Below are 26,612 nucleotides of genomic sequence, written 5' to 3'. Positions count from 1 at the left end.
TACAATAGCACCGGCATCCAGTAAGCACTTGAAAAATATTTGCTGAACAAATGAATTATGGAAATACAAGCAAATACTTGTTCCTTTCCTATTTCTACCACTGAATGTATGGATTGTTGCTACTGTCATAAACAATGCCCTACTAATGCCCTAGATAAAACGTTCCTGCAATTGTCGTGTGGACTTGACATTTTGGGTTATGCAAGTCAAAATTTAGTCTCCAGTTTTGTTAAATTATGAATTTTTTTTACAAATACTTCTGGGCAAAGGAAACAGTCTTCCCAACCTGTTTGAAATATTATAAATTCAAATTAATGATAATTTGGCAAGGCCCAAATTAATGAGTTCTTAACCATATATGAAAGCAAGGAAATTTAAAAAAAGGAGCTTAAACAAATGTATAAAAGTTGATATTACTATTTCATATTTTAAATTAAAATTTAAAAAATTAAAAATTTTCTGATTATAAAGTATACTCTTCTTGTAGAAAATTAAAATACAGAAAATTATTAAATAATCACTTATAACTGCACATCTATTAACAATTTTGATTCTTTTCTTTTCAGTGTTATTTCTAGGAATGTTTTCTTTGTGTATGTGTGAGAATGTGTGTGCATATATGTACTTGTATGTGCACATAACTAGGATATTTATATGTGCAATTTTATATTCTGTTTGCTTTATTTAAGAGTCATCATATGTATTTTTCTATTCCACTAAAATCCTGTAAGTCTCTTTTCTGTGGATATACCATTTATGGTACATTTATGTATCATCTATTTCCCTGCTGATGGGGTTTGTACTCTGAGTATTTTGCCATTATAATTAGCAATGTGATAAAATCTCTCTGCATACCTTTTCCTACTTCTCTAATTATTGCTTTAACTCTCAAGCTCTTAAAACTGTTAAAAGTGGAATTTCCAAGCCAGAGGGATTTTAAAGCTCTTGATATATATTGCTAAAGTGCTTTCCAGAAAATAGTAACAATTTACACTTTTACTAGGACTGTATAGGATGGAACATCATTGTTAATTCAGTAAGTAATATCTTATTTAAATTGGCATTTCTTTGATTACTTGTGTTTCCTCTTCCTAGAATTTTCTGTTCATGTCTTTTGCCCTTGTTTAATTTTTGGAAGGAGGGACTATCTTCATATTATTCCTACTGAATTATATGAGTTCCTTTAAATTAAGGATAATAACTATGGTTCATATTTGTAAAACCTGATGGCAACACTCAGGTCGAACGGGGGAAAATGTGGCTCTAAGAGGTGACTTTATTTTTGCTGTTGCTAAGTCTAATTACCAATTACTAGGTGGTCATGTGGATAGAGAAGTATTAATTTGCATTTCATGCTAATGATAATGTATAATTCTAAGATGCATGTCTTAGTTTGTAAATCAGCTTGTTAAACTCACCACAGAAGAACTGGAAGGGGTACCCACGGAAGATGATATATTGCTTCTTATTATGGGTGTAATTTAATGCTAATAACCATACCCTTATGGATTATACAATAATTAACCAAAAGCTTTAATGTATATATTTGGATGACAACGAATGGCAAATAGTAGGTTTAACAACTTTATAATGGAAACATACCCTGCTGATACTGGGATACTAATTAAGCCTACCTGTTGGTATTAGTTAAAATAGGTCCAGCTTTTCCTTCTGGGGCCACAGTGATGAAGACTGTGCCACAATGCTGGACAGTGTCCACATACACACAGCCAAAGCCAGGCAGGAACACAGCCTGCAAAAAGAATACTCAAAATCAGATTGAAAAGCAATAAGAAACACTATTGAAATGGCTTCAAATGTCCTTTTTAAAAAAAATTTTTATTGGAGTAGAGTTGCTTTACAACATTGTGTTAGTTTCTACTGTATGGCAAAGTGAATCAGCTATACGTATACATATATCCCCTCTTTTTTGGATTTCCTTCCCTCAGAGCATTGACTAGAGTTCCCTGTGATATATATAGTACGTTCTCATCAGTGCTATATATAGTACATTCTCATTAGTTATCCTTTTTTTTTTTTTTTTTTTTTGCGGTACGTGGGCATCTTACTGTTGTGGCCTCTCCTGTTGCAGAGCACGGGCTCTGGACGCGCAGGCTCAGCGACCATGGCTCACGGGACCAGCCGCTGCGTGGCATGTGGGATCTTCCCGGACCGGGGCATGAACCCGTGTCCCCTGCTTCAGCAGGCAGATTCTCAACCACTGCGCCACCAGGGAAGCCCCTAGTTATCCATTTTATACATAGTATCAATAGTGTATACATATGTCAATCCCCATCTCCCAATTCATCCCACCCCCTTCTTTCCCCCTTTGGTGTCCATATATTTGTTATCTATGTCTGTGTCTCTGTTTCTGCTTTGCCAATAAGATCATTTATACCATTTTTCTAGATTCCACATATATGTGTTAATATACGATATTTGTTTTTCTCTTTCTGACTTACTTCACTCTGTATGACAGACTCTAGGTCCATCCACGTCTCTACAAATGACCCAATTTTGTTCCTTTTTATGGCCAAGTAATATTCCATTGTATATATGTACCACATCTTCTTTATCCATTCCTCTGTTGATGGACACTTAGGTTGCTTCCATGTCCTGGCTACTGTAAATAGTGCTGCAATGAACACTGGGGTGCATGTGTCTTTTTGAATTATGGTTTTCTCTGGGTATATGCCCAGTAGTGGGATTGCTGGATCATTTGGTAGTTCTAGTTTTAGTTTCTTAAGGAACCTCCATACTGTTCACCACAGTGGTTGTATCAAAATCTACATTCCCACCAACAGTGCAAGAGGGTTCCCTTTTCTCCACACCCTCTCCAGCATTTACTGTTTGTAGATTTTTTTGATGATGGTCATTTTGACTGGTGTGAGGTGACACCTCATGGTAGTTGTGATTTGCGTTTCTCTAATGGTTAGTGACGTTGCACAACTTTTCAGGTGTTTGTTGGCAGTCTGTATGTCCTCTTTGGAGAAGTCTATTTAGGTCTTCTGCCCATTTTTTAATTGGGTTGTTTGTTGTTTTGATATTGAGCTGCATGAGCTGCTTGTAAATTTTGGAGATTAATCCTTTGTCAGTTGCTTCATTGGCAAATATTTTCTCCCATTCTGAGGGCTGTCTTTTCGTCTTGTTTATGGTTTCCTTTGCTGTGCAAAAGCTTTTAAGTTTCATTAGGTCCCATTTGCTTATTTCTGTTTTTATTTCCATTACTCTAGGAGGTGGGTCAAAAAAGATCTTGCTGCGATTTATTTCAAAGAGTGTTCTGCCTATGTTTATGCAATCCCTATCAAATTACCAATGGCATTTTTTCACAGAACCAGAACAAAAAATTTTACAATTTGTATGGAAACACAAAAGACCCCGAATAGCCAAAGCAGTCTTCAGAAAGAAAAACGGAGCTGGAGGAATCAGGCTCCCTGACTTCAGACTATACTACAAATCTACAGTAATCAAGTCAGTATGGTGCTGGCACAAAAACAGAAATACAGATCAATGGAACAGGATAGAAAGCCCAGAGATAAACCCATACACCTATGGTCACTTAATCTATGACAACGGAGGCAAGAATATACAATGGAGAAAAGACAGCCTCTTCAATAAGTGGTGCTGGGAAAACTGGAGAGCTACACGTAAAAGTATGAAATTAGAACACTCCCTAAAACACCACACACAAAAATAAACTCAAAATGGATTAAAGACCTAAATGTAAGGCCAGACACTATCAAACTCTCAGAGGCTTCAAATGTCTTAAGTTCCGACACTTCCTGGTTATATTTCTTTACATCCATGTGTACAGGCTATTCAGCTGACTTGAAATGAAAAAAAAAAAAAAGAATCAAATCCAGATTTTTCAATATCCAGCTGTAAGGTTCATAGAAAAGAAAAACGATGGATGACAGGGCATGAGTGTCTTCATTCTCTGCTTCTCTGGGATTGACAAATAACTCTGTATGGGCTGGAGCCCAGCCATGGGCCAGCTTTATGTGTGCATATGAATCTCTGTGGGAAAAAAAAAACCCTAAAACACAGGAATGAAATGCAATGTGCAAAAAACTTTCAGGCTCTTGAGTTTTGACTTACTACCATAATGATGCCCTTTTACGCTGGGGACACGAAAACATACCTGAAAACCCACCAACAAGACATGCTATAGTCCCCTCAAGGTCCCTCACATAACTTGTAACAAGAATGTCAGATAACTTGATTTGCTTGGAGTAAAAATTAATTTTTCTTCCATGAGAAGGTGGACTAAGACTTAAAAATCAGCTCTATCCCCCCCTGCAAAAAAGTTCTATCTCAGAAGCCAGGTGCCAGGCCAGCAGAACAGATGTCCTTTCAGAATTAAATACCAACGTTGCTTAAATAGATACATATTTGAAATCAGAACTATTTGAAAAACAACTCCGAGAACATCATGTTCACTGTCAGCATTACCTGAGGGTAAGGGCAAGAACCTCCTTGTGTTTGGGAATGTTGATACTGATGATTTGCAATATCAATTCAGTCCAAGTCTGGGACCTTTATTATAGTTAGAACCGGAAATAAAAGAAGAAAGAAAGACTGAAAATTCCTGGATGAAGGAACAAAGCTAGGTGTCTGCCTGGCATGTAATGAATGTGTTCTAATTTTGACCAAGTGAGGAGGTACCAGAAAGAGTGTACACAGAACCACAGGAGTCTGTGATTCTCACCCTTGGAAGTGACTTCAAGGTTACTGGGCTTCTTCTTGTACAACGGCTCCTCCTTCAGAAATCCTGAGAGTCCTCAGCATCCAGGGCACCTGGAGGTCACCTCTGCCTCCTCCCTACTTTCATCTCCTGCTCTGCCGACTCCTGCCCTAGCCTTCTTTTTCATTCTATGGCCACTGCTCTAGCTTAGTTAGGTCCCTGAATGCCCCTCGGCACCCTCTGTGCAGACAACGCACCATCCCCCCAAGCAAATCCTTTCCAAATTCTATGTATCTTTGCACATATAGGGTAAGGACACCTTATTCCAGGAAGGTATTGTCTAATTTTTCCATTCCTTTCCTCAGATTGATATCTATTCCTACATTCCTAAACCATACTTCTGTTTGATCACAAATCTTATTGCTTATATTACAGTCACTGGTTTATATCATAGACTCAATCACTAGGTTCTCAACTTCTTGAGGGCAGGAGTGGAGTCAGTTTGTATTCTCTATGGATATATTTCCCAAATGGACTGTTTTGCAAAAATATCTGTTTCAAAAGACTCTGTATCCTGAATTTGCCCTTTTTTATTCCAAGATAAAAACGGAACTTGACTATGATAAAATGTGGAATGCAGCCAACCTAAAAAATGGTTCAGCTCACGAATCTAAAACAAACAGATATTCTTTGAGAGACAGTCACATTTATAAAAGCTGTTATTTTGTATGATATGTAAAGTAAGCCAACTGCTTTCTTCCAGGCTTACAGACATGGGATTATTCATTTGACACAAACCTTTTTAAGGTCCTGTGCTCCCATGTATATTCCTTCCTCTCAAGGACTGTCCACAACTTCAGGGCATGCCCCAGTGATTTAGCAGAGAGTGTTAGAAACCAGAGTTACTACCCCTCCAAGGAAGGAAGGAGGGGTCAGGAGAGGAAAATGCTTACTGTTCTGCTCATCCTCCAGGCAATCGGCAGGCATTTTGAAGTCAGGATACATGTACTTGCTAAGATAATAAGGATAAGGCAAGCTGACGGTTTCTGTTAACTGCCCAGGGAACTCTGAAAGTAAGCAAATTAACCTAAACCTTTAAGGTACGTCTTCCAGCCAAAAACCTGGACCCTGGAGAGGAATATTGCTGGGTGTCCCTTTTACTCATCACTAGAACGGAAGAAATGCAGACTTTAATTCTTGTAGCCTACTCCTGTCTCCTTTCACATGTAGAGAAATAACCTGCAACACCAAGCATTTTGTACAATGTGAGCTCTAGGGATTAGAGAGTTGGGAACCCAAGTGCCACAGGAATTAGTGCCAGGTCCCCCAGAAATTAAAATAAATTCTTGTTTTGGTCTAATGGTTTGATCACTTAATCATTCAATCAATTATTGGATATTTAAGGTGAGCCTACAAGGGGCTCCTCACTGCAGTGGGCACTGAGAAGAAATCATGCCCTCAAGTTGCTCCCAGCTTGGGTGGTGAAAAAGCCAAGTACACAGATAATGAGATAAGAGCTAAAAGTTCCAAGGCAGAGATGTATAAAATGTTTCTCCCTCTCAGGGTGTTAACCATCATAGTCTCTGTATAAGTTCATGAGGGCAACAGTTTTGTGTCCATCTTCTTCAAGAAGAAGCATGATAAAGCTTGCTTTTTGGGGTTTGCCCTCTTGCCAACCATGTGAGAAAGCCTGGTTTAGCCTCCCTATGGCGGAAAGACCACGTGGTAAGAGAGCTGCCCAGACTTCCCAGCTGAACTCATCCGTAGCCAACCCTCTACCTGAATGCAGCTGCATGAGTGATCCCAGGGCTCCCGCAGGAAAATCACCCAACCAAACCCTCTGAATCACCGTTGTTGCAAGCCTCTAGGTTTGGGGGTGGTGTGCTACAATGAGCCAGACAGAAGACGATGGGGCCTCTGTCAACCTGGGGCCCTGAGTGACCATGTAGAACAGAGCCCCTGATGACAAACCCTGGGATGTAGCACGAACAAGTAAACAGGACTGTGATAGGCAGCATAATGTAGCCTATACTAATGGATAGAGATATTGGTAATAGAAATAGGGTTCCAGCAAAAACCTAAACTCTGAGTCCTTGGCTTAATGGTAGGCAGTAGGAATTGATATTGAAAGCTACAAGAATGGGAAATTCACGTTACAAAGTGGCAAGACACTTAGTAAAACTTGTCTGAGATTACTTGGGAGGTGGATTATAAACCTAATAGATTTGTAGCTCTAGAAGATGAGGTTTGAAAACAAAACATAAGTAGTGAGTGTTGGCTGCTGCTGGCTGTGTCTGGCAATGTGTTTCACTATGAAGAAGCGATGAGCTCAGGAAAGAACTGGCCAGTTTGCAAACAGAAATTCAAGAGAATAAAGAGATTCCAGAAATTCAGGGCTTTGCAAAGTCAGTAATGCTTTTAACCCCAAACAGTAAGAGATAAAACTTAATCTTTGAACATGAAGGCAGATTAATACTCAGACTTTGGGCTATGTACAGCCATCAGAACTCACTGTTAAAACTTCTTAATTGTTAAAATGACTCAGAAAAAAATTTTAGATGAATAGTTTAACTTTGCCACAGAAGCTCTCCTAAATCCAAAGAGAGGTAAGGAAGCAAGATAGTACAGAAATATGTCTTTAAAAGGACCAAGGATGTGGTTATTAGCACATGGAATTCTCTGGAATCAAACAGATAAGCAGTCTACTGAGTTTCTGAGAAATTACTACTGCCTAATAAACTCATGAACCTAGACTAAAAGAGTCTGTGATTGATTATTCGAGACTCAATACAACTTCAGATGTTGGCCAGGGAGGATCTCTGAAGGTAGATCCAGGGACCGGAAGAACAATGGTAAAAGAGCTCTTCCATGAGCAGAGACAGGGCTTGAAGACTATTCCTTGTTTCCAAGGTATAAAACCCCACACAACATGTGCTCAGAAAAATTTCAGAATTGTTATGGGTGAGAGGCTGTGTATGTGTCTCATTCTCCCTCTTTCCAGCTTGGAGGAGTTATTACTGTTATCCTGTCCTGTGTTTTGGCGGGGAGAGGGGAGCCGATGAGTTCACACATCTCCAGATGCAAAGGAGCCACATCCAGGCTAAGAGGGCATCTCTCAGAAGTACTGAATTCCAGTGGGATGTGGTGACTGGTTAGAATCTTGGGGAGGAGAGCTGCTCTGGGGTGGGGAGCGGAAGAATGAATTAAGAGACTGATTTTTTAATAAAAAGGCAAGGGGATTTTTCTCTTTTTTTTGAGTTGTTTATTATTGCAGAATAAGCTAGTCAGTCCTTATTGATGCTGTCATTTAGTTATTTTTTACTTTCTTCACTTCACGTTGGTAGTGTGGGTATGTGTGTGGAAGGCTATAGGCAACATACAGTAAGAGACTTGCTGCTTTAACCACAAAACATTTGGGGAATACTCCATGTTCTGTCATTTGTGTCTGTGTTAGAGCACTTAGATCAGTAAGACTTTCTCTTACACACTGTGGCTATAAGAAAACCACTGAGGCCTAGGTCCTGCCTCCCAGTTAGTACATTATCTTTTACTACAATTACAAATAAGGAACGGTGTAACGTAACTTGTGCTTTTCTACATATTCAGCTAACTTTATTAAAATGATTATGTGCTATATTTTTATCCAACAAACAATATTTTAAAAAATTACACCAGTTTAATTTTACTGACTAATTAAGTTACAAGGTGATGCCTAGGAAATAACTGAAAGTATTCTTGGAAGTCTATCTCTCTTCCTTTCTCTCCATTCTTTCTCTCTTTTTTATCCTGAGAGACTATATGGAATAATCCAGGGATAATCAAGAGGCAGTTACAAAGCATCCCAGCACTGCAGCTCAGTTACATAATGGGTATCCCTGTTTTAGCTAGTGGGAAGCAGCCGCGTAGCACAGGGAGATCAGCTCGGTGCTTTGTGACCACCTAGAGGGGTGGGATAGGGAGACGCAAGAGGGAAGAGATATGGGAACATATGTATATGTACAGCTGATTCACTTTGTTATAAAGCAGAAACTAACACACCATTGTAAAGCAATTATACTCCAATAAAGATGTTTAAAAAAAAAAAAAGTCCTTAAGCCACCCCCTCCTCCAATTTGTACTAATCCTCTCTGTAACTGGGCTCAATTCCCATCATAGTACACTTGCTGGACTTCATCCCTCTTCAATTGTCTTTCTTTTACCTGATTCATTTTGCTCCCACCTCACAGGTGCACTTCCTTTCTGATAGTTAATTTTGTGTCAACTTGGCTCTGGCCATGGGGTGCCCAGATTAAAACGTGATTTCTGGATGTGTTGGTGAGAGCGTCTCCAGAGGAGATCAGCGTTAGAATCAGTGGATTCAGCAGACTGCCCTCCCCAGTCCCTCCCCAGTGTGGGTGAGCATCATCCGATCCACTGAGGGCCTGAAAAGCACAAGACGTGGAGGAAGAAAGAATTTGCCCCTTTTTTCCTGCCTCACTGTTTGAGCTGGAACATTTCATTTCATATTCTCCTGCCTTTGGACTGGAATTTACACCATGGCTTTCCTGGGTCTCCAGCTTGTCTATGACAGACTGTGGGATGTCTCAGGCTCCACAAATTGATCTGGAGATATGGTAATCGGGCATTGCATTTGTTCTGCTGACTTTTGGCAAAAATCTGTAAAACATTTCACCCTCTATTTTGGGAAGGAAAAAATATAAAATATACTCATATCCCCAGATCAAATAGTTCATAAAAGAATATCTTAGGAAGGAAAATCATAGTATGGAAGACTTCAAGAGTTAGACTTTGAAGGGAAGAAGAGATTTCCCCATATGCTATGGGATTGAACGCTAACCTGCAGAGGGAATAAGGCAGTAAGATGTAGGCTGCTTGGTTGCAGGCAGTGGTTTGTCTTAAGCAGTCTAGTGGACTGAAGAGGCTTTTCTGCACTGGACTCTGTGTTTTAGTAATCACTCTGGTGGTAGCTGTGGAGACAGATTTGCGGGTAGGAAGGCTGACAACAGAGAGACCCTGCAAGGGGCTATTGTTAAAATCTGGGAGAGAGATGATGAATAAAAGGCCCGAAGTAGACCCTGGTCACAGAGAGAAGGGGCAGATACAGAGACACTTCTGCGGAATTTCTGCCAGAACTTCGTGACTTACTGGAAGAATGGGGGAAGAGAGGGAAAGGAAAGTACTGGGATGCTGCAGAAAAAGACAGGCTTGGAAGCTAGACAGTCCTGGGATTGAATCCCAGGTCCTCCTGCCCTGTGCAAGTTAACCTCTCTGAGCTTCAGGTACCATCTACCTGTAAGAGATGCGATGGAGACTAATGACAACGTTTGTGTAAAATGCTTGGCATAGAGCAGGCATTCAGTACAACTTTATATCAATATTATTTAAGGTCTGTATACTGGAAAAATGGCGGTGATATTAACTGAAGCAGAGACTCTAGGAGAAGCTGGCTCGGGGGATGGAAAATGATCCCTTTGGTTTCAGATGATGACGCTGGGGTGAGGTGACTGCAGGTCTTTCAGGCAGAGATGTCTGGTGGGCAGCCAGAAACACAGAGCTGGAGCTCGGGAGGGACGTGGGGGCCTGAGACGGGTACCTGGGAGTGACTGGGTGACAGAGATGGTAGCTGCAGCTCGGAGATGAATTAGATCTCCCAGAGAGGAAAAGAAGGGGGGAAAATTTCTAAGGTAGGAACGACTGGATAAGGATGAGAAGAAAATAACAGATATTCTGGGTGTGTCATTCTTCCTTCTGTATACTTACTGAAAAATATTTTAGGGAAATCCCTACTCCCGAGTATCTTGGGAAGCAATGGTGACTCAACCAGAACAAACTGTAAACACATAGGAGACTCTCAACCAAGATACTTGGCAGATGTTACAATTGGGTGTCAACTTGCTGATATCTCTTCTGGCCCTGATATGGGGGGTGAGGGAGGCGACTGAAGTAAGCAAGAAGCCAAAACATCTGCACCACACATTTTATAAGGCAGATTCTCACTTGGATCGACGACTTCTTCCCTATGTAAACATTCTGGGGTGGATGCTAATGGTATCTCTGAAAATGACTGCGTGCTCTTTACGCATTCGTGCTCAGGGTTACCCCTGCCTGATCTGCACCAAGTGGACTGATTACACATTTGAGTCCTGGCTCATCAAGGCATTTACCAAAGTGTCTCACGATATTCTTGCAAGCAAGATAAGAAATATCTTATACAGTATAGTTTAAAAGTGCTTTTAGACACATTTTCTTATTTAAGAAGTGGGGTTAGATGACAGTACAGTTTGGTGTGTTAGTGGCTGAGTGAACCCGCGCATTAGGGAAGTGTCTGGTGATTCACTGCAGCATGTTGACCTTAGACTTGTCCTGTTCAACATATTTATTAATGACTTGGATGAACATGTAGAATGCATGCTCACCACATCTACAGATGACATAAAGCTACTAGGGATACTTAAATATGTTGGATGACAGCATCACAATTTTTTTAAAGTGATTTCAACAAGTGGATTAGGCCAATAGCAACAAAATTTAATTTGCCGGGGGTAAATGTTAAGTCCTGTCATTGGGTTAAAAAAGTCAACTGTACAGCAAGTCATAGGATGAAGATCTGGGGGATGTGGCTGACCACGAGTTCAATAATAACAAACAGTCTGAACTCGTTAATAAAAAGCTAACTCAATCTTCTAATTTATTAATGGAAGCACAGGGAGGTAAGAGCTGGTTAGACCACATTTGGAATAGTATGTGTAATTCTGGCTGTCACATTTTTAAAAGGGAACATAACACACTAGTGTGTTCAGGCTAGGGTAACTGTGGTGATGGGTCTGGAAATTACACTTGCTGAAGGAATGATTCAAGGAACCAGAAACATTTGGCCTGGATAAGGGAACAGTCAGAGAAGATGTTGAAGCTGCCTTCAAATGACTGTAGTGTTGCTCTATTAAAGGGGAAGTAAGCACTCTGTGATGCCTCAGCAGGTTAAACAAGGATGGATGAATGTATCCTACAGAGGGATAGTATTCAGCTTGATATAAGCAGAAACTTTCTCATAGTCACTGCTGGAATAAGCCATGACTATGACACTGGGAGTCTTCTAGGGTGGGATGTCATGGAAGGGACTCTTGCTCTAGGTAAAACGGGAAATTAGAAAACCTCTTCTAACCTGTGCTTTCATCGACTTTCAGGTGGAAATGTTTGTAGCCAGGGCAGGACTCCAAAGGACAGACAGTGCTCTTAGCATGGTATAGGAAAAACGAGACTGGGCCACATGTGAGCAGACCCAGGTTCCAGCCCGATGCTGCTGAATTATAAACCACCTAGTGGATTACTTTTTAAGCCTCAATCCTCTCATCAGTAACATAAACATCAAAATTACTGCCCCGACTATCTTTGAGTTTTTGCAGTGATCAAAGCCTCTATCTTGGGCTTCCCTGGTGGCGCAGTGGTTGAGAATCCGCCTGCCGATGCAAGGGACAGGGGTTCGTGCCCCGGTGCGGGAGGATCCCACATGCCGCGGAGTGGCTGGGCCCCTGAGCCATGGCCGCGGAGCCTGTGCTCCGCAATGGGAGAGGCCACAGCAGTGAGAGGCACGCATACCGCAAAAAAAAAAAAAAAAAAAAAGCCTCTATCTTAGGGCTTACTACACTCGACTGCATTTATTTAGCTATGCAGGTGCCTTGAAGGTGGGAATTATACATTATTCAGGGCAAAGGGTTTGGCCCTTGATAGGTCCTCAATAAAAGTTGGTTGAATAAATGAATGAAAGAACGGAGACTGGATGTGAAAGCACTTTGCAAATGGTACAGAGCTCATAGGAGAAGAAAAGAGCAATGATGCTGACCCCACTAAACACTTCTGTTAAGAGTCAAAGATCATGAGGACTTCCCTGGTGGCGCAGTGGTTAAGAATCCGCCTGCCATTGCAGGGATCACGGGTTCGAGCCCCAATCCGGGAAGATGCCACATGCCGCGGAGCAACTAAGCCTGTGCGCCACAACTACTGAGCCTGTGAGCCACAACTACTGAAGCCTGAGTGCCTAGAGTTCGTGCTCCACAACAACAGAAGCCACCACAATGAGAAGCCCGCACACCGCAACGAAGAGTAGCCCCCTCCTGCCACAACTAGAGAAAGCCCGTGCGCAGCAGCAACGAGGACCGAACGCAGCCAAAAATAAACTAAATTTAAAAAAAAGAAGAGTCAAAGATCATGATAATTTACTGGATCTTTGTAGAAGAGAATTCACCTGCAAAGAGATAATTTTAATCTGCCTTTTGGGGTGCAAACTGCTCGTTCTTCTTTGGCTCAGAAATTGCTTTTCATAAACAATTCAATCACTTCCCGTGGCTTTTAAGATTAAAAACCCCAAACCCTTGATTGGAGCTACAGCATCTTGCCAGGTTTGGCCTTGAGTTGCCTCACCAGCCTCCTCTCTCACCCCTGCTTCCTTCATCTGGCACTAGGGCCACACTGGCATTTAGATCCCTGAAACGCCGACGCTCCCTCTCTGAGCACCCAAGCTTTGAACGCATTGTTCTTTCTGCCAAGAAAAATCTCCCATTCTCTCGTCTAATACTTAATGCCTGTTCCTCCTTTAAGGCGTAGATGCCAGGTCTCTTATCCATTGACACACTCCTTGGCCTCTCAAATTAGTCTGCCGTATAACAGCACACCTGTACCCGCCTCTCCTGCAGAGCTGTTACCAGAGTTCACAACAGTACAACGGCCCATGGGGATACTTGCTTATCATCTATCTCCTCCACACACGGTCTCCTTGAGGGAAAGGGCTGTGTTCCATTTTTGTTCACTGTATTTTATGTAGTCTCAGCACCAGGTTATAATGTCTGGTGCATATTTAATCTCAAGAAGTCCTGTGGATTGAACAACTGAAGCAATGCTTCTCAGTGTCTATATTAGTAAAAAGGTAGCTACTATGTTTTCTGTGTACCTTTTTTTGTTTTCAATTTTTCCAAAGAAGTTTGCCTAACTTTGACGAAAATAAGGTTTTGAACTATCAGCAACTGAAATCCCATACACTGTGACAGGATTCTAAAGTATTTCCCTGATAGGATCAAAATGATGACTTAAAATTCTCCACATAAGCTTATTTTTCATGCTTTCACTTACTTATTGAGAATCTAAAGATTTTTCCTCCCTGAAGTCAGGCTCCCACCCGCTGTGACTGGGGATAAGAGCACCGGTTGCCACTGCAGGGCCTCTGGCTGAGATGTCTTCTAACCAGGTGTGAGCCAGGGACACAGCCCCTGAAAACCCACCCCAATCAGAATTTTGTGGCCGACACGCTCTCAGGTCTTCTAGTTAACTCTTGAGCCAAAGAATACTTCTTTGTGTAACTGTAAAGTTACTGTCTGCATATTCCTTCTCATATTCCACACGCCAAAATTATACAACACGACACGGTCTTATTTACATGACCAAGGCAGGGGCATCTCTGTGACTGACAAAAGCCAAAGGAGTGTTCTTCCTTGGGGCATAATGGAGATTTTACGGTGGTGTTTTAATTCTGCTTTTTTTTAGGTCAGCTTTGAAATTCACATCACATGCCTGTGACCCAGGGCTGAGGAAAGGCTCCTGGAAGACAAGCTCCCTCCTACAGAAGGGCTGCTTCCTTTCATCAGAGGACGCAGCTCGCCAAGCTCCCCAGTGATTTATATGCCCTGGTGTGTTACTGAGGAGATGTCAGTGAGGGCCTGAAACAAATCTCCCTCCAGAATAGGAAGTAAACTGTGGTCTGCGGGACATATGGCACACAGCTCCTCAAAGATTAATGGGAACATGAGACTTTGCTGGGTCCTCGGACCAGGGATGATAAGGGTGTTGGAAACAGTACCTCCTCTCAGCTTTGAAGTGTCCCTGACTACAAAGGTTTGAGGAAATTTAGAGTGAACGGGAATCCCCAAAATAAGGTTTGGCAGGCAGAATGCCTATTGTAAAGAATTCCCTAGACATATATAAGCAAGGTTTCAAACATCTTCAAACCGAGGCAGGGGAGTTCAGGGACCCTTGAGAAGCTGGTGATACTTATTTTGTAAATTACTGAGACGGGGAGCATCTTCTGAGGCTGCACAGACCCAGCAGATTTTCACTGTTCATCACATGAGTACTGCGGATGGAGATCCCACCCCTCAGTAGCTGGGGGCACCACAAACGCAGGTCTCCCAGGTGAGCGGGGCCCCTCTTGCACCTGTCCCCGGCCATGTCCTTAACCTGTTTCCACAGCTATGCTCTCCCCAGGCCCCCACCCCTTTCCCTCTGTCTCTCAGCAGATGTTTCGTTCCACACTTCATAATACACGTAAGGCCAGTGGGTGTCACTTCACTCCATTTCCCAGCCCATCCCTCCTGAGTTCTCTACCTACACCTGTGCCCATCCCCAACTCTTTTTTTGCCAACAGAGAAGACGGCGTGGCCCTTCTGTTCAAGTAGAATTACACTCCCCGTGCTTTGGACTTGTCTCTCTGGCAATTCCTCGCTCCTGTCTTCATGTCTCCTCGACTGACTCCTTTCCTGCAGCACATAAAGGGCTTCCTCCCCACTGATCTCACTTGCTTCGTGGCCACGCTTCTTGAAAGGACACTTCTCACCCGTCCTTGTGCTGCCTCACTTCCACACCCTCTGAGACTGTAACTTCCAATGGTCACCTTGCTGGCTCTCTTCCCACCATCTTGCATCCTGTAAACTCTCTCTTCCAGGGGCTTCCCTGTTTCTGCCCGGCCCAGCTTCTCCTCCTGCCACGCTCCTTCTCAGCCTGTTGCTGCGTGACACTCACATGTTGGGGTTTCCCAAGGTTAGGCCTGGGACCCTCTTCTCCTCCTTTATAAGACCTCTCTTGGTAACCTCTGACTGCCAGGAATCTTGACTTGGTAGGAAGTCATTTACAGAAGTGAATGCAATTAAATGTTACAAACGTTGTATGAGTATGTAGAGGGTCCCAGGGGGGCGGGCAGGAGACTTCACAGGGATGTAGGGAGAGAATCTCTTGAGAGATGAGAAAGAATGTGCCAGCAGGACTGGGGAAGAGGGCAGTTAAGGAATTCCAGGTAAGGAAGTAGCATTCATAGCAAATGCTATGGAGTCAGGCAGGTCTGGATAAAATCCCAGTCCCTTCCCTTGTAACACATGGGAATTAGGCCACGTTCCTTCTGGAGATCTCAGTTTTCACTTCCGTAACATGGAGGTGACAGTCCCTATCTTGTATGGCTGCTGCAAAGGTTAAGTAAGAATGAATGTAAAGTGCTTAGCACAATGCCTAGCGTACATTAAGCACTTATTAAATGATAACCATTATTTTCACCGTAAGTACATTTATAACTTTAATATGTGTTTTGTAACCATTACAGTAGGACCTACTTCATAAGCTTGTTGTGAAGATCAAATGGACTAATATATGTGAAAGGACTTTTAAAAAGTTCAGCACAATATTATTCAGCCATAAAAAGGAATGAAGTTGTGACACACGCTACAACATGCATGAACCTTGAAAACATTATGCTAAGTGAAATAAGCCAGACACAAAAGGACAAATGTTGTATGATTCCACTTACGTGAGATGCCTGGAGTAGGCAGATTCAGAGACAGAAAGTACAATAGAGGTTACCAGGAGTTGGGGAGAGGGAAGAATGGGGAGTTATGGGTTTAGAGTATCTGCTCAGGATGACAAAACATTTCTGGAAATAGACAGTGGTTGTGGTTTTACAACATTGTGAATGTATTTAATGCCACTGAATTGTACTGAAAAATGGCAAATTTTAAGTAGAGCAGAAAGGAAATAAATGCTAGGTTCCTGTGCCATTTTCAAGAAAAATATTATCACTAACATCCAGAGTAAGACAGAGACAAATCAGGACATCTGATCTGTTCAGGTTTTTAAAACTGTGCTTATATTTGCAAAGTTTCACGCACTATTAGGATTAATACGTACAGTTTACACTTAGCAAATTTTCAAAAGAGGCGATTAATCTAGGGTTGACAATATGATTGTCCTAAGATCTGGACAGTTAGATTACCTTCCATATAGAGAAGATTAACAATTCATTTCATTTTTGACCTGGATTTAGACCCAAGATGGGCTTGCTTAACTGGTGCTCTCCTCTCATGAACAGTTGCAAAGTACGCTTTGAGATACATACTTATGTTTGAGAATTTATAGCCCATTGAAGATGTAAAAGTGGATACACATGTGCCCTCACACAGAGACAAGACATTCAGCATTTAGAAAACTATGTTTAGAAACAGACAGCCACCAAAACCTCAGAAAAGGGACTGTTTCTTTGGGCTTTGGCAGGAACCCTCGCGGCTCACTGACCTGTGTTCCCTGATTGTTGATGTTGATGGCGTCGCTCCACTCACTCGTCGTTTCCTCCAGCAATTCTACTCTCAAAAGGAGGCAGGGGAGTAAGTCTCCGGCCCTGCAGTCTGGGTAACTGGAAAGCTGGTGATACAGCTCATGGTGAATTGAGCACTCAGGAGGAACTCTTCTGCAATAAACCTCACACTTTGGAATATCTAAAATTGAAAAAAGAAAGGCATATGCAGACTTAGGCCTTGAAGAAAAAGGCTTGGGGATATTAAACGTAATGGGGCAAGAGAAACTTCTCAAAGAAGCTCACTTTTACTTAAAGATCACAGGTCACTACGAAGTCAAAAACCTCCAGAAAGAATATAGGTTTTGTATTATTTAGATTCAATACTATAACATATACCTTTAGTATTTTCCTTTATAAGTAGTGTTACTGGACATCTGTTGTGGAAAATTATTCGAGGACTAGGGTCTTCTGAGAGGGTTAAATAAGTCACTCCAAAGTGCTCTTGATATGTCAGTGCTATAGCCCTAGAACAGAATCAGATCAAAGGATAGAAATGGTTTAGAAAAAAATGCATGCTTTCTCTCCTGATACATGTTTATTTGGATTTGCAATATTCAGAACCTCTATAACACCTTCTCTCTTATACATCAGAGAGAATGGATGGTCATCCACTCATCTATTACCTGCCAAACACTGATAGGTTTACTAATTTTTTCTGACAGCAGTAAACATTTTTATCATAAAATATTCAAAAAAATGTGAAAAATCCTATACACACTACTATATTTAAAACAGATAAGCAACAAAGACCTACTGTATAGCACAGGGAACTCTGCTCAATCCTGTAACAACCTAAATGGGAAAAGAATTTGAAAAAGAATATGTATAACTGAATCACTTTGCTGTACACCTGAAACTAACACAACCTTGTTAATCAACTCTACTCCAATATAAAATAAAAATTAAAAAAATAAAATTAAGTTAAAAATATAGATAAGATAAAGCCCCCCATAACTCCTACCACTTGGAGAGAATTACAGATATCCTTGTGCTAGCTTTTCCTCCTGCTCTTTTTTCCTCTGTGCATATGTGCCTTAATCTCTTCAGATGGGGTGGCTTCCTCCTCAAAAGTGCTTGGTAAATTTTGGCAAAGGAGGAGTCGATGTGCTTCTAGAAGGACGACTAGAGAATCTGGGTACTTGCTCTTTTTTAATTCTAAAGGTAGGTACGCTCGATATGTTTGCTGTCAATTTTTGCCCATCATCATGCTTTACAGGGTCTCCATTTTGACTACGAAGAGCAAAGCTATATTTACTATTTGGCCTCAGAGAAACTGCCATGTGGCCGTAGGCTGACCTCTACGATGGACAGAGAGAAAGGCTCCAATTTAGACCTAGAGACTACCCAAAAGTATTTCATATCAAAGCAGGAAAAAAATTCTCTCTGAAGTTTAAATTCTGTGGACCGATTGATGAAATTAATCAAAGAAATCAGATATTTTTCAAATGTGGCCCTCAGTTTCCACTTATTATAAGGGGTCAATGACACACTAAAGAATTTCCCATTCATTACCTATTCTGTTCGCCAGTGTGAGTTCTTCCCAAAGACTGTGTTTGTCTGAAATGTCAAGGTGAACTGTCGATTGGTATTTGGGGAAATCATATTAATAATTAACTAACACCATGACACGTGCACTGCTGGACTGGGGGGAGGAGGGAGGAGAGGAGAGGGAACATTCTCCGAGCGTCAGTCTCTGCATTAGCACCAAAGTTCTTCTCCCAGCCCACCTGTGGGAGAGCCGGGCAAGCCAACCACAGAGAATGCTCTGCCGAGGACCAAGAGCTGGGGCCAAGACTGAAATATGGCACTTCTAATGTAATATCTAGCTTAATATGTACAGATAAAGATTTAAATTATATTAATAAAATCTTAGAATTTTAAACTTAATTTGTAAGTGTTTTACTTTACATTTTGTCACTCAGTTTTGTTTTCTATACATAGGTTCACATTGCTTTCAAAAATACTCCCTTAAACTTACCACACTTAATTGATGGAAATGTTCTATATGTTGATTGTATCAACGCCAATATCCCAGTTATGATATTATAGCTGAGTTTTGCAAGATGGGTAAGGGATACATGGGACCTCTCTGTATTATTTCCTATAACTGTATGTGAATCTACGATTATCTCAAAATAACACTTACTAGAGAATGGACTTGAGGATATGGGGAGGGGGAAGGGGAAGCTGGGACGAAGTGAGAGGGTGGCATGGACATATATACACTACCAAACGTAAAATAGATAGCTAGTGGGAAGCAGCCAAGCTGCCGCATAGCACAGGGAGATCAGCTCGGTGCTTTGTGACCACCTAGAGGGCTGGGATAGGGAGGGTGGGAGGGAGAAGCAAGAAGGAAGAGATATGGGAACATATGTATAACTGATTCACTTTGTTATAAAGCAGAAACGAACACACCATTGAAAAGCAATTATACTCCAATAAAGATGTTAAAAAAATTTTTTTATTGAAGTATGGTTGATTTACAATATTGTGTAAGTTTCAGGTGTACAGCACAGTGATTCAGTTATATACATATATTCTTTTTCAGATTCTTTTTCCTTATAGGTTATTACATAATGGTGAGTGTAGTTCCCTGTGCTATATAGTAGGTTCTTGTTGGTTATCTATTTTATACATAGTAGTAAGCATATGCTAATTCCCAGCCTCCTAATTTATCCCTCCCACCACCCCACTTTGGAAACAATAAGTTTTTTAAAAAATAAATTTATTTATTTATTATTTATTTCTGGCTGCATTGGGTCTTCGTTGCTGCGCATGGGCTTTCTCTAGTTGCAGCAAGCGGGGGCTACTCTTCGTTGCGGAGCATGGGCTATAGGCATGCGGGCTTCAGTAGTTGTGGCACGTGGGCTCAGTAGTTGTGGTTTGTGAGCGCTAGAGCGCAGGCTCAGTAGTTGTGGCACACGGGCTCAGTAGTTGTGGCTCACGGGCTCTAGAGCACAGGCTCAGTAGTTGTGGCGCACGGGCTTAGTTGCTCCATGGCATGTGGGGTCTTTCCGGACCAGGGCTTGAACCCGCGTCCCCTGCATTGGCAGGCGGATTCTTAACCACTGCGCCAAAGTCCCACGTTTGTTTTAATTGGGGGGGGGGGAAACTCACCACACTTAACTTCTCTAACCAGAACATAAGGACAAACATTCCTCTTGAGTTAGGGGTGAAAAGTGTTTATAAAATCATGGATGTTTGTGAGTGTTGTGAAAGAAGAAGGGATGTGTGTAGGGAACAGAGCCTTACTATTTAGGATAACTCGAGTTAGGAAGTTATCTTTTAAAATATTACTACTAGAAATCTCTATATACATCAAAGTTAAGATGGCTAAAATCTCAAATAAAGTCTATAAATTCATAATCACGAAAAAAGGTACCTCTCATAAGGTTACAATATGTTTTCTTTTGTACTTTTTATATATACCATAAATAAGTTATTCCTGACAGCTACAGAAAGGACATATTGCATGCAAAACGACCGCAAAATAAAAGTCCGGTATGAACAAACCATTACATGTCTCTGGCTTGATTCTGTGGTTGCTATTTGCATAATTGGTAATTGGTAATTGGAGTAACTTGCGTGCAGGAACAACCACAGAACAGAGTCTTCTGTGACTTGTGTTTATCTAAGTTATCTCTCTTAATGACTTGAGAAAAATTCCATTTTGAAGTAAAAGTAAAATATGGGAAAAGAAAAGGTTTTCCAACTTGATTCTCTCATATTTTAACGCTTATTTCTTATCACTTGACAGAGGCTAAGAAGCCATAAAAGAAGGTGACCTTTTCATTATGATAGATTTCTGCTATTCTACAGTACAAACATCACATTTCCCCCTAGCAGAAGCTGCATAAGGGAAAAATCTCATCAGTAGTACACTGGGACAACCCATGTGTGATCATAACATTTGCCCAGTTGTATACAAAATCTAGAAGCCATGAAGAATAAAAGCAAAACCTAATTTTACGTGTGGTGAGCACTGCAACTATTCTCCTATTTCTCCCGGCACCTGGATGAAGCAAAGAAGGACATTCACATAAATGTAAAATACCTGGTACAGAATCCATTTTCCCTACAGTTCCCGCAGGGCACTGCCACACTCTGTCTGGGAAACTCTTGTCTAACTAGAGCTGGCAGGCTCCAGCACTGTGAGCTGTCGGCAACTGCGGCAGGAGAGAAGGCCAGCAAGATCTGTTTCTGAAGCAGCGATGCATCCAGTGCTGACTGACCGATATCAGGCATTAAGTCCCAGCAAGGAAGGGAGCTGGATTTCACAGCAGGCTGCTCGCCACCTGGGCAAATGCTGAAAGTAGCACTGTCTGGAACATGAAAATACTGAAGAAAGAAAAGACAATGCAGAGAGAGCACAGTTACTACAGTCATACAGAGAACTTAAACTTTTTAAAGCACAGCTTCTGAGAAACCATAACATATATTCTCAGGAGGTGGCCAGGTGGGGGACATGGGAATATTAGAAATCCTGTTCCCATTGGAAAGCTCTAATGAGACAATTACAAGGAGCAAGAAGAACAGGGTCGGCTGTCTAGGCATAATGAAGCACATGATACAACTGGTGTGACTTCAAAGGTGATGCAAAGTTCTCAATACCCCCAGGTATTTGCAAAGAAAAGCCATGCCATGTGGTAGAAATGTTGTTTGTTGGGAGGGAGTCCTCCTAGAGAGGTGTGGCTGGACTGAAAGGGTGGCACCCCGGGGGGCCTTGGGCAGAAGAGATCTGAATGTGATACAGAAGGGTAAACTGGGGGCTCAGAAGACAAATGTTTTTGAAGGCTCATCCTGAGGGAGCAGGAAACTCTGATCTCCAACCCTCTGTTGGAATTCCACATGGTTTCTGGCACATTAGAGAGTCTCAGGATTGTAGACATAAAAAGGACCTTTAGAGATAATTTATTTGGCCCTCCTCTTTCACAGCTGAGGAAGCTGCTTCCCAGAGTGCAGATGATTTGTCCAGCATCACAAAGCCAGTGTGTGGCAAAGCCTAGCCAGGCTTCCTCCTTCGCTCTTGGCTGTTTCTCCCACTGTCCCAGACAGTCTCCCTGAGAGGGTAGGGATTACCATGTCTTTAAACAATTCCCACACCCTGCCCGAAGCAGGGTCGGGGTTGAAAAAGGGGGCCCCCTCAGCTGCAGAAAGGATGGGGGCCTTCCCCTTCTCTCAAGGAGCCCACTGTGATGCTGGTATTGAGGTGACTGCTGGCAATTCTCCTTTCCTGAGTGCCCAGCCTTCTTACTCTTATTACCTCATTTAACCTTCACCCCAAACCTGCAAGGAATGCACAATTATGCCCCTCTTCAGATGAGGAAGTGTCAGTGTCCCAAAACCCTGACCCAGTGCCTCAGGAAGCCCTAGGGTGGGGAGAAGCAGGAAAATGATCAGGGCTCATGCTGGCTCTTCCCTCAAATCCTCTCCTACAGCGCAATTACTGTTGACCTCTACTTCCCACCAGGGAACTTCTGGTCACCTATTTATTTTATCAATACTTCAATGAACCAAGATGAAATTCTATTATTCTGACATTTTTATAAATATTATAATGCACTGTAGGCTTAGAAGAATAAGACTTTCATCCTAGTGTATGGCTCTAATGTAATTTTTAGGAGCTGAAAGTAAGGGCTAACAATAAATTCAGATGAAAGTAAAGAAAAATAATACTTTTCTATATGACAGTTCCAATAGCGTAAAACAATAGATACCACTTAGCATATTCTGTTTTCAAATCCTTTAAAAATATCTCCTTACTCTCTTAAAATAAAACTGTTCATCTGAACTGTATAAAGAACTGAATAAAAAAATGCTCCTTGGATTCATTTTCTACGTATTCTGCCATAGAGACGTTAACATAAATGAGCTGGTACATTTTCACATTTCCTCTCCTCGTGGACACAGAGCTCAGCGCTCCCAGATCTGGGGCTCTATTGGGGCTGAGCCTTCTTCACACACGGCTCCTCCGGGCACGGTGGCCTGCGAGGCAGATGTTCTTTTCCAGGAGCCTCAGAGCCAGTTGTCAGGCCTGCTTCCCGCCGGTGGGGCCTAGTGTTAGTGAGCGCTGGCAGAGAGCGCTGCAGCCTCGGGGCAGATGGGGCTGGCCCGTCCGGGTCTCCTGCTTAGTGGGACGTCTCCTCATTAATTACCTTGGAAGTGCTCACCATGGCATCCATGGTTTTAATGAAAGCAAAAATAAATGAATCTTTACCTATATTCAGTGTTAGCTTTTGATTTGTTCCAGGTTAAAAAAAAAAGTTGATAATAATTATTATTGATTTATGAAAAATTAGACAAAACAATCATCTATGAATTGCTTACCTCCTTTCCAGAGTGGGGTCTGGCGATAGATAACTGTGGTTTATAAAATATCTGATACGGTGTATTATTGATTATTGTAGTCTTGTCTTCAACCTGAATAATTTGTATGCCTTGCTGTACCATGGAGGAAATGCAGAACTGGCATAACTGCAGGACAATTGAGGAAAGAGTAATTTTTAAAAGATTGTATGGGTGTTGTATGAAAGGAGAGAAGGTTAGCACTCCCCTTGGCAAGGATGGAAGAGGCGCACACAGTTAAGGCATTGGCACCTACTTCGTGGCATCGAACCACTGTTGTTTTGTTTATTCTGCCCAATCTTTAGGGTATTTTGACTCACCAATCATGTATTTCATCAATTAATTAATGAAAATATCAACAACTTCTAAACAACAGAACATAATACATAAATTCAAATTTAATCTGATACTTAAGTGGGTGCTTCCAAAGGGAAAAAAATATATTATATGGCATATAAAAACCTCTTGATTATTTTAAAAAGTCATTTTATCCATTGGTTTGCCCAGGACAGTATCAATTTTATCTTCTGTTCCAGAGGATTTAGTAGAGTTCCCTTTCAGTATCAAAACTGTCTTGGTCCCTAAAAAGGGTCACTCTTTACTCTTCAACCGGGCGCTTTAGCAAACCAGCCACTTTTCCTGCTATTGTATAGTGACAGAGACTTGTTTTCAAGTTATTAAACCAATTCCCTCACAACATTTATTTATAAGGCACTTATACATAAACAGATGCCACTTATCCTTTTCAACATAAAGAACTCAATCCAGCATTCCCCTTCTCCTCCTCATGCTCATCGTAGCAGCTCTCTCACTGAACGTGTACCTGGACCAAGGGGAGTTTCTGAGAACTTAAATAATGATGACAATGATGAAGAAAATAGTAACAGCTGACCCTCATATATTGCTTTCTTGTGCTCCACCTGTTGAAAGTACTTTATGCATATTAATTCACAGAATGCTCACTACACCCACATGGGGTAGCTACTATATTATCCCCATTTTACAGAAGAGAAAACACGAGGCACAAAGAGGTAAGCAACTTGCCCAAGGTCACAAAGATAAAGAGGGTCTAAGGGTTGGAATTAGAAACCATGCAGACTGGTTCCCCGGTGCTGCTCTTAACCACGGTGTGTATCATCTCATTGTCCTATCACATTGTATGAGGAACTGATGCTCAGAGAAGATATTACTCGCCTAAAGATATCCATCTAGCAAGTGGTAACATCAAGACAGAAGTTCTCAGAGTGTGGTCTGGGAACCCTTGGAGGAGATAGTCTTTGAGATTCTTTCAGGGGACCCCAAGGTCAAAACTAATTTAAAAATAATAACAAGATGCTATTTGTCTTTTTCACTCTAATTTTCACATGAGTGCACAGTGGAGTTTTCCAGAGGCTATTTGACATATGATGTCATCATGCTCATGGCTAATGAAATGTATGTTTGTGAATTCTTGTTTAAAATTTTCTGTTTTAATTTCTAATTTGATAAATATCAAATAGATATAATCCACACAAACAAAAGGTTTTTGGAGGTCCTCGGTATTTTTTAAGAGTATAAAGGGTCCAAAGACTAAAAAGTTTGAGAATCACTACTAGAGAATAATGAGATATAAATATAATAATATTATATTTTCCAACAGTTCATTCATTCCTTCACTAACATTTATTCGCACTTGCTGTGGCCACTTTGTGAGGTGCTGGAGGTACTGGGTGTTTGACTGTATATCATAACTTTTTTTCCAGGTTTTGATGGTAGTTCTCAACTTATAACTATTCAACTTTGGGTGATTCACGCTTACAGCTCTTTGCCATTTACACCCGTGTTACAGTATTTTGGCCGGCAGAGCATAAACATGTGTTGCCCAGACAACTTTGAGGAAATGGATACCAGCCTTGAATACTGAAGACCTACTACTTTGTATCAGAGAAATTTATTTTTAAAAAGTCACCAAATGACCCTAACTTTTCTCAAGAGACTCTTTGAAGATGCCTGTCAAAATCTAGCTTCTCCCCAGAGAAAGGTCATTCTCAATTATGCTACTCTGATGAAGCATCCCTTCTTTTTCAGATTTGGGACAGCTAAAATAACGAAGATATCATTAAGTACAGCATGAGATTTCTACATGGTACACTATGATACTTACTTCAAACACACAGTTTAATGTGATTTGTTATTATATTATTCAGCTTAACTGGTTTTCATATACTACTTTAGAAAAGATTCATGTTGAAAAGCACATACCACTTATATTTAGTTAAATAACTATTTTTTTTCTTTTTTTTCTTTTTTTGTATTCATCTTCATAAACACGGGTACCAGTCTGCTGTTCAATAATACAATTCCACATCATTTTGCTCAGGATACCCTTTCCAGAAATATAACCTTTGCTGTAGGAGCCTTCGTCCTTTCACTCAATACTCAGAATGTTAGCAGCTCTACCTCCTGCTCTAAAACAAGGAGGCCAAGTACAACTTGTGGATATTTTGGAATAAGTTCACTTTTTTCCCCTACATACAATAAATCAAGTGACTGCTGAGTGTTCTGAAATAGAGTGGTTATTGGATAAACTATGTGACACAGCTTTTATCACTAGTAAAGGAAAAAAAAAAAACGACTGTAAAACAGAGAGGTCTAAGAAATCACGTTACACTGTTAAAAATTGTTTGGAACAAGTAATACCAAAAAGGGGTTAAAAAAGAAAAGGGTAGACTCATTTTAAACAGGTTGAAGGGATGGCATGCTATCCCCCGAGCCACACAGACTTTTATCGACTTTGATCCTACCTTCTGATGTCCTGGGAAAGCACCAAGTCTTATTTCGGCAGCAACAAACCCTTCTTCGTCCAATGACACAACTTCACCATTACCTCCATCTTTCCACTTTGGAGATGTCAGGTTATGGACCAGTTTAATTGCTACTGACTTGTGCACAGTGTTTGTATTTGCCCAGTATATTCCAATTTGAAAAGCTTCCTGGAAAAGTAATGCCTCAATTATAAAGTATTTTTCTTAACTTTGATATTTTTTACCTCAATTTGTAGGAATTTTTAATATTATGTAATAGGTCTACTTGGGCAACCAAATCCCTTTTTTTTTGTAATGGCAACATATATTTTACTTTAGTTCCCAGTGCTTTCTCTGAATCACAATGGAATTCATACTTATGGAAGGAGGGAAAAAAACGTCAATCTTAACTGTGACT

The 26,612-nt window shown here is 41.1% G+C and overlaps 1 protein-coding gene and 1 pseudogene across 8 annotated transcripts in view; one reads left to right on the top strand and one right to left on the bottom strand.

The window, feature by feature from the left end:
- VPS13B (vacuolar protein sorting 13 homolog B) overlaps positions 1-26,612 on the bottom strand; it is a 774,679-nt gene that overhangs the window by 23,804 nt on the left and 724,263 nt on the right. For all 8 annotated transcript variants that reach the window (XM_067017180.1, XM_067017176.1, XM_067017182.1 and 5 more), the window contains exons 50-55: positions 26,195-26,383; positions 23,394-23,540; positions 21,121-21,404; positions 17,403-17,530; positions 17,006-17,205; positions 1,635-1,753 (exon numbers count right to left, since the gene is read on the bottom strand). In XM_067017180.1, coding sequence (XP_066873281.1) covers positions 1,635-1,753; positions 17,006-17,205; positions 17,403-17,530; positions 21,121-21,404; positions 23,394-23,540; positions 26,195-26,383 — 1,067 coding nt within the window. The remainder of the gene's footprint in view (positions 1-1,634; positions 1,754-17,005; positions 17,206-17,402; positions 17,531-21,120; positions 21,405-23,393; positions 23,541-26,194; positions 26,384-26,612) is intronic.
- Positions 23,586-23,693, top strand: LOC131744314 (U6atac minor spliceosomal RNA; annotated as a pseudogene).

The sequence above is a fragment of the Kogia breviceps genome, chromosome 17 (assembly GCF_026419965.1).
Source record: "Kogia breviceps isolate mKogBre1 chromosome 17, mKogBre1 haplotype 1, whole genome shotgun sequence".
Classification (NCBI taxonomy): domain Eukaryota; kingdom Metazoa; phylum Chordata; class Mammalia; order Artiodactyla; family Physeteridae; genus Kogia; species Kogia breviceps.
Note: the sequence above shows the minus strand (reverse complement) of the source record. Positions and strands in the feature narration are given on the sequence as shown.